The sequence below is a fragment of the Penicillium griseofulvum genome (genome assembly GCF_001561935.1).
Source record: "Penicillium griseofulvum strain PG3 chromosome Unknown contig_12, whole genome shotgun sequence".
Lineage (NCBI taxonomy): Eukaryota > Fungi > Ascomycota > Eurotiomycetes > Eurotiales > Aspergillaceae > Penicillium > Penicillium griseofulvum.
The window spans coordinates 565,215-580,093 of NW_024467435.1; the positions used below are offsets into that span (position 1 = coordinate 565,215).

General features: G+C 48.0%; 5 protein-coding genes across 5 annotated transcripts; 2 read left to right on the forward strand and 3 right to left on the reverse strand.

Annotated features, from left to right (window-relative positions):
- Positions 1 to 422: 422 nt before the first annotated feature.
- PGRI_090630 (GPALPP motifs-containing protein 1) lies at positions 423 to 1,202 on the reverse strand (the record flags this gene model as incomplete). Its single annotated transcript, XM_040796776.1, has 2 exons — positions 423 to 614; positions 666 to 1,202. The coding sequence occupies 2 exons, from the start codon at positions 1,200 to 1,202 to the stop codon at positions 423 to 425; spliced, it is 729 nt and encodes a 242-aa protein (XP_040650206.1).
- A 1,178-nt stretch (positions 1,203 to 2,380) lies between these two features.
- On the forward strand, positions 2,381 to 3,253 carry PGRI_090640 (uncharacterized protein; the record flags this gene model as incomplete). The annotated part of the gene is made up of 1 exon (XM_040796777.1): positions 2,381 to 3,253. The coding sequence occupies one exon, from the start codon at positions 2,381 to 2,383 to the stop codon at positions 3,251 to 3,253; it is 873 nt and encodes a 290-aa protein (XP_040650207.1).
- Positions 3,254 to 3,571: 318 nt separating this feature from the next.
- PGRI_090650 (uncharacterized protein) lies at positions 3,572 to 6,726 on the reverse strand (the record flags this gene model as incomplete). The annotated part of the gene is made up of 4 exons (XM_040796778.1): positions 3,572 to 3,858; positions 3,927 to 4,015; positions 4,082 to 5,202; positions 5,353 to 6,726. 4 exons carry the CDS (start codon positions 6,724 to 6,726, stop codon positions 3,572 to 3,574), a joined length of 2,871 nt encoding a protein of 956 aa, XP_040650208.1.
- A 744-nt stretch (positions 6,727 to 7,470) lies between these two features.
- Positions 7,471 to 13,088, forward strand: PGRI_090660 (Dynamin; the record flags this gene model as incomplete). The annotated part of the gene is made up of 7 exons (XM_040796779.1): positions 7,471 to 7,669; positions 7,721 to 7,908; positions 7,961 to 9,871; positions 9,945 to 10,027; positions 10,522 to 10,636; positions 10,734 to 12,710; positions 12,774 to 13,088. The coding sequence occupies 7 exons, from the start codon at positions 7,471 to 7,473 to the stop codon at positions 13,086 to 13,088; spliced, it is 4,788 nt and encodes a 1,595-aa protein (XP_040650209.1).
- A 262-nt stretch (positions 13,089 to 13,350) lies between these two features.
- On the reverse strand, positions 13,351 to 14,808 carry PGRI_090670 (uncharacterized protein; the record flags this gene model as incomplete). Its single annotated transcript, XM_040796780.1, has 4 exons — positions 13,351 to 14,342; positions 14,408 to 14,424; positions 14,482 to 14,507; positions 14,563 to 14,808. The coding sequence occupies 4 exons, from the start codon at positions 14,806 to 14,808 to the stop codon at positions 13,351 to 13,353; spliced, it is 1,281 nt and encodes a 426-aa protein (XP_040650210.1).
- Positions 14,809 to 14,879: the final 71 nt, after the last annotated feature.

Genomic DNA, 14,879 nt, shown 5'->3' on the forward strand with positions numbered 1-14,879 from the left:
TGAATTACTAAACGAGTGTACGGAATAAGGGTAATTCTAGTCGACATTTCCAGTCTTCCTCGTTTACCAAAAAAAATATCTGAATCCGCACTTTGCGGATATAGATTATAGATATCCGCGGATATTACGGATCATACAGTAGTCTAGTTAAAACTAGAGAGTATAGTAATAGGACCGGAATTTTGGCTTGTGACTTGTCCTATTATCTATCTATATGAGTTAGCAAAGTCTAGAAGTACCAATGACTCAAAAAACATATTCCTTCTCTGATTGATTCTCCCTTTCTATCTATTAAAGCCACCAGGCTAAAGCTAAAAGTAGAAAACAGACACCAACAGCCTGAGGTATATCGTATAGAACCATTAGAGAAGTAAAAAAGTCACAGTTACTATATGCATTTATGAGAAACATAATAGAAAGTACTATAAAAAGTTGCCCTTTGTAAAACGCGTGTTGTAATCCGCTGCCTTCTTTATCATCTCCCGGCGCTGGGCGCTGGATATCTTTGAAGCAACTGCCATATCCTTCTCTCGATCAAACGCACGTGCACTTGGATCATCTTCTTTCTGAGCCTGACCTGGGTTTTCCAGGCGAGTGTTCTTCCCAGTCATGTCCTACATTTATGTCAGAAAACAGTAGAAATTGCCTTAGGAATGAGAATTTACCTTGTATCTCTTGATTTGATCCTCCATTAATTTTGCGTTTGAAGCACCTTTGTGGTCCTGGTTTGTTGAAGCACCAACACCCATAACTGCATCCTGCAGCCGCCTCATTCTCTCCTCTGGAGTCTCAACCCACGAGGAATCCATGCTCTTAGGTACTGTAGCCGATTTGCCTGTATTGAATTTGCGATTTCGTAGTTGCGTGGGGTCGACCTTGGAAGTCCAGTCGGAATGGGAAGGAGGTTGCAGCATCCATTGATCTCGCCGGGTTTCATGTTCCGGTTTAGATATTCTAGAATCGGTAGGCTCTATATGAACAGGGCCTTTCATTGGACCGGATGGAGGAAGGCTGGGACCGAAGTCATCATCATCATCATCATCAGTCTCACTGTTCACATCCCGAGGAAGGCTTGGACCGAAATCATCATCACTATCAGTCTCATTGTTCACATCCCGAGGAAGAGAAGGTCCAACTACTTTTCGCTGTTTTGAGACCTGAGGATCTGTCTCCTCAAATTTTCGCTTGTCTTTAGAACTCATTGCTGGGTGGAAGTTGAGAAAGCAAAGAATGTTATCTTATCACTTTATCATGAGCTGATGTCATCAAGGTACCCGTCCACGGACTTCCCAGATCAAACTAACTCTCTTTGTTTTTTTTTTTTTTTGTTTTCCCTGTATAGCTTTTTCCCATTCTGAGTCACTTGGGATATTATTTCTTTTTTTTTTTTTTTTTTTTTATACTTGAAATAATATTTCTTTTCCCTTCTTAAATGTATTCAGGATACGCTATTTTCCCCGAGACCGCTTTTTCGACCCCGCATGCTTCGCGATAAGACCACTTAACCTGTTTATCCTCGATCAATAGGGGGGGGGCGGGCTCTTCAAAAGGGAAACCTAACATGGATGGAAGAGAGTGTCTTTTTTCGGAAGGATCTTCCGCAATTTCACAATTATCGATTCCTCGATTTCTAGAGCCAATCGAAACCGCACGAAGCTCCAATGTCCAGCCAACTTTGAGAGATCAACCTCTATCAAAGCCCCAAATACATTCAAAAGAGCCTGAACCTCGACCGAGAAGATTCCTACCCGAACCAATCGAAACAAGCAAAGCTAGTCATAGACGGGTTCATTCAACTTCTGAGACACAGAAGAATTCTGCGTCTCATAGCAAGACATCGGCTCCAAGAAGATTCAAACCAGATCTGATAGGAACGGACACTCGCTCTGTCCGAAAAGGGGAACCTGTCCGACTTCCCCGACATGCTGTATCTTTGGCGTCCCATACAGTCATTTATCCAGATACCTCGGGGCTAGATACAGATCCTCATGCGCGCACCTATCTGCCATCCGAGTCTCAATTTTCATATTCCAATCTTCTGCGCCGACAACAAGCCCGCAGACACTCGTTTCGAGTTCCAGATCTCCCATCGATCCCCTCTGACAGCAGCGAAGAATCCGATAACTCCAGATCGCATTCGGCGTGCACTTCGCCTAGGCCTTCCAATAAGCCGACACGAGATTTATACTCGAGCAACCTACCTCGTGAAAGTTGTGATGGGAAGATCTCGGAGTTCCTGCTCTCTCTTGCCGCTCGATCGGCAGAGAAGCAGTTGCAAGAGCAAGCGTTGGCTGCCTTTCCCAACGAGCAAGTGTACGAGCCTGTTGATCATTTTGCCACAGACGAAGATGATGGAGATCCAGATGATTACGTGTCTCATATGGAGTATCATCATGTCAAGTCTCGACGACAATCTTCGGCAGATTTGTCCTGGGAACTTGAGTACATGCGCCACCACAAGGAGGAAGCTGAGATGAGGATTCGGGCAATGGTTGCATCTGGACAACCCAATTCTTCACTAGAGAATAATAAAAATGGCAAGAGCCCGCCCATGCTTGGCAATGATATCGTCATCCCTCGAAGCGCCTCACCTGAGGGAACGATATGTGAGCACCCTACCACCGATACAACCTCTCGTGGTGTACACGACCTTTGTACTGGCTGTGGCGGCTTATGGTACGCTGCGCCCCCTCGAGATGATGGAAAGGGTGCTGGTCTTTGGATGGGCACTTGTTGCAAGGACGAAGGTCAAGACCGGGAAGTGCATGGTTTACCTGGAATCGTTACCCCCATGCCTCGTGTCGATGAAGCTGGCATTAGCATGGGACTCAGCCCATCTCCGTCAAATATACATCTGGATCGTCTCGCCTCGCCCGGAAATCATAGTTCCCGGAAGCCCGCGAGCCCTGACCTTCGGAAAGCCATCGAGTCCGAATTCCATGATGGATTTGTAACTCAGATCTATAATTACTTGTCTCTGGGTTACCCGTGCCTTGCCCGTTATTATGATTATGAACTCAGCCGAATTTCGGGCATCTCCGTCGAGGATCTTCGCCGGGACGACTTGAAAACTGATGCCAGAGGCTATGTTGTAGCCCCCAAGGGTGACGATCTCGCGGATGCATGTGAACGATGGAAGGCTCTCCGTCTATATATCAAGGAATGGGCGAGGCAGGAGCCCGGCATGGCTGAAGAAGATACCCATATCGAAGGCTGGGGACTGCCAGAACGAAGAGGTAGCTGGGGCAATTGAAGTAGGAATGTTTCAATTTGTATGTTGTTTGAGAAGGGTGCATTTGGTGTTTGATATAGATGGGTGCATATTGAATTCACATAACTTGTGATTATTTGAATTTAACGTTGGGTTCTTCATCAAGGTCGGAATATACATGAGCGGCCCTATAGTAAGTCTACTACGGACACTATTGTCCATAGGTGTCTGAAAATGGGTTTAATTTTTAACTCGAGAGAGAGTGAGAGAGCTGTCAATTTCCATTAAAATTGCTCTGATATCTTGCTTGCTCCCTAAAATCTTGATATGTGTCACTAAAAATTGGCTTTACGTATCATGCTATTGGATATTTCCCTTTTGAGCCCTCTCATGAATGATGCCCGGGAAGATCCTCTGCTCTGGAAGACCATCTGATCCCCCAACTACTGTTCCAAGGGCAGGATTACCACCGGAAGATGAGAACTCACCAGACCCAAGGCGAGGTGACCGAGCTAGGTATGTCGATGGAGTCAATGGAGAGGTAGCCATCTGGCTTGTACTATGGGTATCACTGGGTGAACCATCCACAGTGCCAGCTGCACTTGAACGCAGCTCAGTTTGCGTCTCGAGGTTAGGTGTAGGGTGATCTAAGAATGGGTCATTTCGAAGTTAGTCTGCTGCCTAATTTCTGATCATTGTTATAAGATAGATGTACCATGCTTCGAGGACACTGCTTCCCCTGGTGGACCTGGAGCCAAAGTCTTCTGCTCTCCGGTTCCACTGCTCTCAGAGTATCGTTCGATCCTAATGATACGATGAATCGTTAGCCCCATTTCCTCGGTGCCAAAGGCATCATCCCGGGCAACTTACAAGGATAATTCTCCGAGCAAAGTCTCATATCGGAATGCTTCACGAATATCTGGTACATTGCTCTTTGCAACATGGTTGCCAGCGACTCCAGGCATGGAACAATTCGAGCCGAGCCATCGCTCTTTAAGCGAGAGCTCAAATCCACTTTGGTCGACTGAGTGTTTGGCGAGTTCGCACATGTCGACTGCACTGAATTTGTAGATCTGCGCTGCGACTGAATATTCCTCGATGAGAGGCTCCTTTGTGAAAGCAAACTGCAATGGATCATCGGTCGACAACGACACATTCAGTCCTCGCTTGAAGAAGCTAGCGCAGGGATTTTTATCATATGTGAGGAACAAAGCGTTGTTGCTGAGCGGTGACATGGCGATGCCGATCTGATCCAGATAGTAAAGGTATTGCAGTAGAGGTACCTTGCGTAGCAAGATACCGTGACTGATACTGTGGCAGCAGAGGAATCCAACAGCCAGATGATCTGGGTCGCCCGCCTCTCCGCAATGAGGGCGTAGAACAAACGTGTTGAATCCTCGGCGTTTCCGCCAGTTGTTGAGGGAAGCCATGTTAGCGAACATGAAATATAACCAGTAAGTGTAAGGCGGATTCTGTTTGGTGCTCCACTCCCGGGGGATTGGATACTTCCTGTACAGCCGGCGCTCAGGCTTGCTTTCGTCATCCACACTGTCGAAACCAACCACTCGCTGGAGGAAGATGTGGAGTTTGGGATGACTAGAAGGATCTTTTGTCACTTCAAACAACGGCTGGAAGACGTTGGTAATAACTTGTTCATAGTTCTCCATCATGCCACTTGCTTTGTAGACATCATAGAGACGAGGCACTTGAATGAGCCAGCGAACATTAGGCGAAAACAACTTGTTGTCCACCACCCAAGCCGCAAGCTTGTCCCATTCCTGAAGAGAACGACCGTAGATCGAGATTCGCCATTCCACCATTTGATATTTGCTAGATTCCAAGTCTGAAATTACTTCCTTGGTAATCTCTGCAAGATATCGACCTTCGATGTAATTGTCTGTTTTGAGGAAAATTTCACGCAGTCGGGATTCTCCAACCGGATTATACTTCAGATTGAATTTGTCAAATCGGTGGAATGAGTCGGTGTGTGCCTACGCCGTTAGGGTCAGTAATAGTAATGCTTGTGGCTTTTTGAAGAGTGAGCGTAGGGGGAGGAGGATGAGTGATTATTGGTGCACTGCATCTTTCTTCATCCTTTGTTGATTTCGAAGAGGTAAAGAGGGATGTGATAAGAGACCTACGTGCATATCCAAAGTATCAATGCTCAGGTCATAAGCAGTCAAGTTGATACTTTCGAAGACCTCTCTCAAGGTCAGATGTTTTCCATCCCGAAAAAGGACAACTTCGTCCGGGGACTTTCTCATCTTGCTCTTGATGAAGCGAAGAAGATGTTTCTGGTTCATGCATGCCGAATGATGCACGTGGGTATCCACTTTGCGCACGTTGTAGAAGTCCCGGTGAGGAACTTTCTTGCTGTCGGCGATCTCCTGGTATTCATTGAGCAGCGTATACAGTTGGAATTTGCCCTCCAAGTACGATAGCCGCTTGAAGGCAAAGCTCTTAGCAGGTCCATCGGTCGACACATCCACAACGGCGTCCAGGTCCATGTAGAAATCGCGCAACGAGGGGATCTGGACAATCGGTGTCTGCTGGTTAGCAGACTCAGAATCAAAGACCTGATATACGCTGTTGCCATCCAGCTTATACGTCCAGGGTGATTCTTTGGGTAGAGGCATCAATTCCTCCATGTCAAAATCCTCCCCGATATCTTGGCCCATTTTCCTCTTCTTTCCTGCATGGTCTGATGCGCCACCGAAGTTGCCGGGTTGATATTCTTTGCCATCCTCCCATGCTGGCTCTGGAGGTGGAGGATAGATCTCCCAGTCTGGTTGGTTCTTAGGATCATTTTCGGGTCCCTGTAAAGAAAGCTCTATGTACTGGGATCGTCGATCAAGCAGTTTTTTGATTTTGCAGTAGATAGCATTAAGCTCAGACGTCACAGCATCGTTGCTAGACGAAAATCCACTAGCAACCTGAGGGCCTCCGATCCCCACACTCGCGCTCTGCAGACTCTCCGCCGCCGAGTATGGTCCCTGCCCATGAACAGCACCTACAAGCGCTGCCTGGTTTCGGGCAGAATCGTTCACCTCATCTGAGTCATCTTCGAGGAAATGAGATGCAGGGGGATCGGGGTCGCTGGCAGATTGCAGGCGCAATGTCGAGGGTTCGGATTCAAAGACCATAGATCCCTCGCGAGAGATCCGGCCTTGAGTATTCATCGAATCCGACAGGTTAGCCAGTGGCTCTTCGGGGTGTGATTCGAGTGAGCGGGCTGGAGCCACTGGACTTAAAGGAGCGTCGTTCCGCGCGGATAGCTGATGATGCTGATAGAAGAGTCTTGCTTCAGCGTGACTCATGGACTTCTCGTAGGCATAGTCATATGTGGCTGTTTTCTGCTCTCGATCTCTGGGCAAAATATCTTCTGCAGGCTGATCTAATGCAGAGCTTTCAGCTGGAGAGTCCACGGGACCCTTTCCCGGGGATGAAGTGGCTGATTCATTAGAATCAGCGGATGCGTTGGCATTCCGACTGGAACTGAGATTGGGTTGTCCCATGACCTATATTATAACTGAAAAAAAAAAGAAAGTATAGGAAAGAGGTAGTCTTCATAAAATTTAATTAGACAGTAGATATTCAAAATCAAAGAAAAAGAGGAGAGGAGAAAATCTCCAAAAGCTCGAAAGCTCTTTTTTCCCCCCTCGGTGGGGGGAAATCCAGGCTCGGAGAATCTTGTAAATTACATACATTAAATACAACTCTTCTCTAAACTATACAATTTGGAATATATTACATAGTAAGTCTTTTTTTTTTGTTATTTTAGTGGTATTAATTGGTTTTGGTCTATCTTTTAGAAATTAAATTTAATTTAATAACTTGTTTTTTTTATATATATATATATTCTACGGAGTAAAATTGTACAGATTTTATATGAAGTTGCTACCTAAAATATGATGTATATGGTTATATACCATGTATCGTATTATAACACCTCTCTCCACCTCCTATCTCTCTCTCTCTCCACCTTTAGGCTTCATCGATTTCCTCTTCTTTCTTCTTTCTTCTGTACTTATTAGAGAGAGAATATCATCTTGGATTCAAATTCTATTCCTTTTTCTTGCAAGTATGTCAGATTCTCTTTTCTCCTATTCCCCAATTATCACAGAGCTTTAACTGTTTTGATGCTGACACTGCATGAAGAGACAGATATTATAAAACCAAAAAAAGCAAACATACCACGTGGACACATCCAAAACTTGAGCTTTCCCTTTCCTCTCCCCCTATCTGATCTGCCGGAAGTCATGGCTTCTCTCAATCTCTCGTCCAATGGCCCCTCGATATCGAAAAGTTATCAGACAGTGGTGAATGCAACCCCTTCTGGGAATAAAGGGTCTCCGACTTATGGTCAATGGGCTGTCTACTCGGTTTCTACCCCACTTGTCAGTGCCTTCCAGCAAGATGGAGGTAAGGAGAGTGTTCTTAAGGTCCAGAGCACCGGAGGTTAGTGAATGTTTTCTATACTTATCATCTCATATTGACAATTCATACTAGAGGGTGAATTGGCCGATCTTATTGAGGAATTTTCGGAAGGACGAGTGCAATTTGCCTTTGTGAAGGTGACAGATTCCAACACTGGTCTTCCTAAGAATGTTCTCATTGGCTGGTGTGGAGAAGGTGTACCGGAGCGAACAAAGGGTTACTTCACTAGCCACCTGGCGACAGTTGCCAAGTTCCTTCATGTAAGGAGTTTTCTTTCAATGACGCAACGCTAAGACTGACAAGGCTGGATAGGGATACCATGTTCAGATTACAGCCCGAGCAGATGGGGATCTGACCCCCGAGGGAATCGTCCAGCGAGTGGCGGATTCCTCAGGTTCCAAGTATTCAGCAGGCGAGGCTTCTGCTCCGGCCCCAGCCCCCCGGCCTGCCGTGGCTAGTAAGCCTGCTTTCACCCCGACTCGATCTGGGGGTATCACTCCCAGCCCAGCTGCACGCGTACAGCCCGCACCTTCAAGAGTTGCTGTGAATGATGATGGATGGGGTGCAGATGCCCCTCCCGTGACTCGCACCCAATTGGAAAAGGTACAATCGGCTTACCAGCCTACTAGAGTAAACCTGCAAGAACTCAAAGCAAACCCCACCGCTAGTCGCCAACCTGTCGCTACTACCTCGGATGATTCTAGCGATGTGGTTAAAGGTGGTTACCAGCCAGTGGGCAAAGTCGATATTGCTGCAATTCGGAAGCAAGCCGCCGCATCCGGTCAGCTGAAAGATGAACGCCCGGCAATTGTCAAGGGCTCGTATGAGCCTGTTGGAAAAGTAGACATCGCTGCCATTCGAGCTAGAGCACAGAAGCCGGAAGGTACCAGTGAGAATGTCCCATTGAGCAGCGTGGTGAGCCAACAACCAACAACGTTGCCCGAGCGACCTGCGCCCTCCAATATCTCGGAGCGCTTGACCAATCTACCCAAACCAAAGGTTGCCAATAAGTTTGGGTCTAGCCCCTCCTTCCCAGGAACAAAGCCCCCTCTCCCAGTTGGTCTTGAGCCTAAGCCAACCACGAGTGCGCAGATTGGTGCTGCAAGCCGAACTTTTGCCGACGAGGGAGGCAAGACACCTGCTCAAATTTGGGCAGAGCGCAAGGCCAAAGAGCGTGGAGTGGCTTCGTCATCTGGAAGCGCTGAGCCTGCCTCTACCCCTGCCTCGCTTAAAAGCCAAACTAGTGGCCAAGGCGAGTGGAAGAGCTCCTATGCAGGCAAGTCCTGGGCTCCCGTTCAAACTGCACAGGAGAAGTCATATATTCCTGAACAGCCTATTGATGCCAAGGCCAATGATCAACAAGAGGATGAACCGCAACCTCATGTGAGTGATATCCGTGACCAATTCGCTCATGGCACCCCGGCCCCTGCGCCACTCTCTCCTCCAGCGCCCCCCGTTCCGCAGGCTAGTCGTCCTGTTCCTGTACCGGGACTGTCCTCTGAGCCCGTCGAGTCCGAGCCCGAACATGATGCTCGGCAGGTCCTTCCTACTCCTCCACCGCAGCCTCCTCGCTCCCCGACACCCCCCACTCCCCCGGTGCGTGAGAGCTCACCAATCCAGATTGCCATGCCGGTTGGCCACAGTGTTGCCGACAGCGTTGCGGATGCCCACGAGGAACAGCAATCTCCTCCCCCTGCTATGCCTGTTCGGAGCCTCCAAGACGTCGTTCCAAACGAAAAGGATCTTGAGGATGATTCTCACGATCTTGGTCGCGCTGCGGCTGAAGCAACCGCTCAACAGTCTGAGCAACCCCAAGGCGGATTGCGAGCTCAGGTTCAGTATGACTATGAGAAGGCCGAGGACAATGAGATTGAATTGCGAGACGGAGAGTATGTGACCGACATTGAAATGGTGGACCAGGATTGGTGGGTGGGTGTCAATGCTCGGGGTGAGCGAGGTCTTTTCCCGGCCAACTATGTGGAAATTGTGGAAGACGAAGAACCCGCGTCACATGAGCCAGCCGGCTCCCATCATTATGAAGCAGGGCCAGAGCCAGAACCTACTGCTGCCCCCGTTCTGGTCGCACATACCACTACTGCTGCTGAAGCACCATCAGCGGCTACTCCAAGCTCTAAACGTGTCACAGCCACAGCTTTGTATGACTACGAAGCCGCCGAGGATAATGAGATCGGGTTCCCCGAAGATGCGAAAATTTCTAATGTGGTAAGTGGAACAGTACCTGTCTTTCTTGGCATCTTGCGCTATGATTATCTACAGAGCTGACCCCCTGTTGTAGGAATTCCCGGATGATGACTGGTGGCTTGGTGAGTACAATGGCAAGCAAGGTCTATTCCCTGCCAACTATGTTCGCCTGGACCAGTGATTGGATCATAGCATAGATACTTTGAAGGTTCAGCAATGCGACAAAGAGCCAATCCAAATTCTATTTGATTCACTAAACTACAAAAAAATATAGGTTTGACCATGTATCCTTTGATTCTGTTTAGTAAAAATACCCAGTTCACCACTAATTTCAATGGAATTCCAATCGAATGATTCATTGTTCAAAGGTCCCATCTTTATATTCTTTTCTTAAGTCTTTTTGAATATAACATATGTATCAATGATCTCTATAATAAATGTATATCAAAAAAAGTCAATGAATCATCGACGTCATGGCCCTATTATTAGCTTATGTCATCATCACGTGTGCCGAAAAAGTGGCCATAAACAACGTTCCCAAGGTTCCAAGGAGAGTTGCTTGAAGGCCTACAGGGATCCAGGTGTTTGCACGCGATTTCACTTTGCGCGTACCTTTTCTTTTTCTTTTTCTTCTTTTCCTAATTCCGAGCCCTAACTTTTGTGCGTCTCAGCCTTCAGTTCGGCATCATGACATCGCTGGGCGAGGATCTACTCGTGACAGTGAACAAGCTTCAGGATCTGGTCTTCAATACCATTGGGAATGATTCCTTGGATTTGCCTCAAATTGTGAGTCTAGTTGGACATAGAGCTCTCGGAGTTGGAACAGGAGTTGTCGTTTGATACCCGGTCAATCCCAAAACTAATCCCCAACCTCCCATCTTAGGTTGTTGTTGGTTCCCAGTCATCCGGAAAGTCTTCGGTCTTAGAGAATATAGTAGGAAGGGACTTTCTACCAAGAGGTAGTGGAATTGTCACTCGACGGCCCCTAATCCTACAACTTATCAACGTGCCCAGTGAACGTGATGATAAGCCGGAAAATGATGAGATCCATATCCCACACACGGCTGCTAGTGTTGCCGGTCAACACGAATGGGCTGAATTCCACCACCTCCCCGGACGCAAGTTTGACGACTTTGGACAAGTGAAGCAAGAGATCGAAGCGGAGACGGCAAGGATCGCAGGAAGCAATAAGGGTATCAATAGACAACCGATCAATCTCAAGATCTTCTCGCCCCATGTGCTCAACCTCACACTCGTGGATCTGCCTGGACTGACAAAGGTACCTATCGGGGACCAACCCTCCGACATTGAGAAACAAACCCGTACCTTGATTCTGGAATATATCGCCAAACCGAACAGCATAATCCTTGCAGTCTCTCCGGCCAATGTCGATCTAGTCAATTCCGAGGCGCTGAAGCTTGCCCGCCAGGTGGATGCCATGGGCCGGAGGACGATTGGTGTTTTGTCAAAACTGGATCTCATGGACCATGGCACCAATGCGATGGACATTCTGTCTGGACGTGTGTACCCTCTGAAGCTTGGATTCATCGGCGTTGTCAACCGGTCTCAGCAGGATATTCAGTCTGGAAAGTCTCTTGCCGAGGCATTGAGAGCAGAGTCTGAGTTCTTTCGGCATCATCCAGCTTACAGAAATATGGCCAACCGCTGCGGTACACACTTTTTGGCCAAGACCCTGAACACAACCCTGATGTCTCACATCCGAGACCGGCTTCCGGATATCAAGGCTCGGCTGAATACCTTAATGGGCCAAACTCAACAAGAGTTGGCGAGCTATGGGAACAAACAGTTCAGCGGCGAAGAACACCGAGGGTCATTGATTCTTCAGCAGATGACCAGATTCGCCGCCTCATTCATCTCATCTATTGACGGAACTTCGTCGGAGATTTCCACCAAAGAGCTATGCGGTGGAGCAAGGATTTACTACATTTTCAACTCTGTTTTTGGAAACTCATTGGAAACAATTGATCCGACTCATAACCTAACTGTCTCCGACATCCGAACGGCCATCCGAAATTCCACAGGTCCTCGCCCTAGCCTGTTTGTCCCTGAGTTAGCCTTTGATTTGCTGGTCAAACCACAAATTAAACTCCTTGAATCACCCAGTCAGCGATGCGTGGAGCTGGTCTATGAGGAACTTATCAAGATCTGCCACACATGTGGCAATCAAGAACTTCTGCGTTTCCCTCGTCTTCAGGGGAAGCTGATTGAGGTCGTATCTGACCTTCTTCGTGAACGCCTGGGTCCCTGCTCGACCTATGTAGAATCTTTGATCTCAATCCAAAGAGCCTACATTAACACCAATCACCCTAACTTCCTCGGTGCCGCAGCTGCCATGTCTTCAATCATGCAGAACAAGCAAGACGAAGAAAGAAAAGCCGTGTTAGCAGAGGAAAAACGAAAGCGTGAAAAACGACGCCAAAAGGAATTGGGAGCTCCCAATGGCAATACGGGAGGTCCCGACGAAGAAGAATATGCTGACAAGCAAAACCTCCCTATTCGAAGTCACTCCTCGAAGGGATCGCGAAGCATGTCTCCCCATGTTGGCCGCACAGGCGAGAATGGTATTGCTGCTACCCTGAATGGTGCCCAATCTAACCATGCTGCGTTCGGCGGTGCCTCGAACACTGCCCGGGATTCGTTCCTGAACTACTTCTTCGGCAAGGAAGGAACTCACAACATGGCCATGTCGCCGGCAGGCATGAACCCTCAACGGCAAGGCCCACATGCTGGTGAGCCCAGCATTAGCCAGAGCATTCGGCGTGCCGAGGCTCGGGCTCCCATTATGCCAACCGAGGAGTACAATGCACCATCGGAGTATGGCGGCGATGTATCTGTTTTCGTAAGTACCACTGCATAAGCATTAGGCTTCTCCATGCATCTGACTAACTTCCAACTCTTTTAGCCCAGTGAGAATACTGAGCCTGCACTCACAGACCGTGAGATGCTCGAAACCGAGCTGATTCGCCGTCTCATTTCGTCATACTTTAACATCGTCCGAGAGACCATTGCAGACCAAGTTCCTAAGGCTGTTATGCACCTTCTTGTTAATCACTGCAAGGATGTAGTGCAGAACAGACTCGTGAGCGAACTTTATAAAGAAGACCTGTTCAGCGAGCTTCTCTATGAGGATGATGGCATCAAGGCTGAGAGAGAGAAGTGTGAGCGACTATTGGAAACATACAAAGAAGCTGCCAAGATTGTGGGCGAGGTGTTATAGAATTCTCTTTTTTTTTTCTTTTTTTGTGGTCTGGCCAGGGGGTTCTGGGTGATCTTGATTCTGCGTCAGGCATGACGCCTTTCCACTGAAGATGTTTGCTTCTCTCAATTTATGTACAACTATTGCGGCGTGCACATGATATCGATATATCTTTCCTTTAGAAGTGCACAGGTATAACCTATAAAAGCTATAAGATAAAGTATGTAACATGCAAAAAGGGATTTCTGTCTAGATATACACGTCAACACCTATCTAATATGCATCATTGAGTCTTCTTTCTGGCGCTCCGTAGTCGTGCACCCTCAAAGCCATATAAACCACCCCCGACAAATACCAGAGCCGCACCGACCAAGACACCTCCCGCCAAATGATTCCCAAAGAGATAGATTGAGAGGAGCAGTGAAACCAACTTGCGGACATTCAAGAAAATAGTAACAGTCAATGATGACGACTTCGCCGACAAAAGATGAACTCCCCGGATACACAGGTATTGTGTCAGTGCATTCATTGCCAGATAAGCGACCTGAACCGGAAGATGGGCCAGTAAAGTCTTCATAACCCCAATCTCGCAGATCTGCGTCAGCACGGAGAAAGCAGTGCCCCCAATCGGTCCTGATGACACCCACAGCCCGGAATCTAAATGCGATAGCAAAGAAGGTGATGAAGACACTACCCGCCATTGATCCAGCAGCTGCGGGCAACTCATCAAGAAAAGCGGTAGAGACAGAGCATGCGAATAGAAAAGCGCCTCTTTCCAATGATCCCTACCGTAAGTTGCGTACAACCGATCGGCATAGATTCCCTGGAATGCAGAGAGGACCATCGCCAGTGCGAGGATTGTAAAGCCTGTCACAGTCGTCATTGTGTCCACTGCATCCGAGTCGGCGTGGATAGACACGCCTTTGGATTGCGCATCGGCCATGGCGGCTGCCGCCACGCCTACTGTCAACATACCTACCGAGGCAATCTGGCCACGGGAATAGCGCTTGCCATTGTATATGTAGCCGATTACCATTGAGGCGACAGGGCCTGCGGATCGGAGGATTATGTGTAGTGGGACGGAGATCTTGTAGGCGAAGGCCCAGTTGTTCAACATGTTGACGCTCACAAAATAGGCAGTGTATACCACCCATGAGCGTAGTGGGATCGCGCGCGGGTTCAAGAATAGGGCCCGTGGCCCGGCTGATGGTGACAGGAAGCTCGGAATGGTGAATAGTGCGCATACAGCGAATTGGGCGAATGTAATCAAGGGACCTGTGCGGGGAACGAGTTGGGTTAGGATATGTGACGTGGTTTTGTTGATTAGAACTGATGCTTACCGGCAGTAGGCTGTTCCCTGGAAAAGAGATGGAATTAGCGTTGTGCTTTGAATTGGCCTGGTTTATTGACTTACTTGATAATCGCCTCTAGCGCAAAGACCTATACATAAGGTCAGTTCTTGGTTTATCCCCATGGAGGTCCTCTAAACACCCACATTGGCACAGCAGCCCCCGAAGATGAGAGAGACCATTAGAACCATGCTTGTCCAGCTAGGAACTGCCGCGTGAGCCGCGGCAGCAACTATGCCCGGGGCATCTTTCTTCAATTGAGCATAGTCAATCTCGGATTGTCGAGATTGAGATGTAGGGGCGAGGTTCGCGTTTTCGTTGACAACAGAGACTCGAGAGCGAATCAGATAGGAGTCGTGTCCTCGTTTTGAGAGTTCATGATCATTGAGCATTCTGTTTTAAATGCTGAGCTGAAGAGTAATGAAGATGAATTAGAAGTTTCAAAAGGAAATGAAAAGACGAT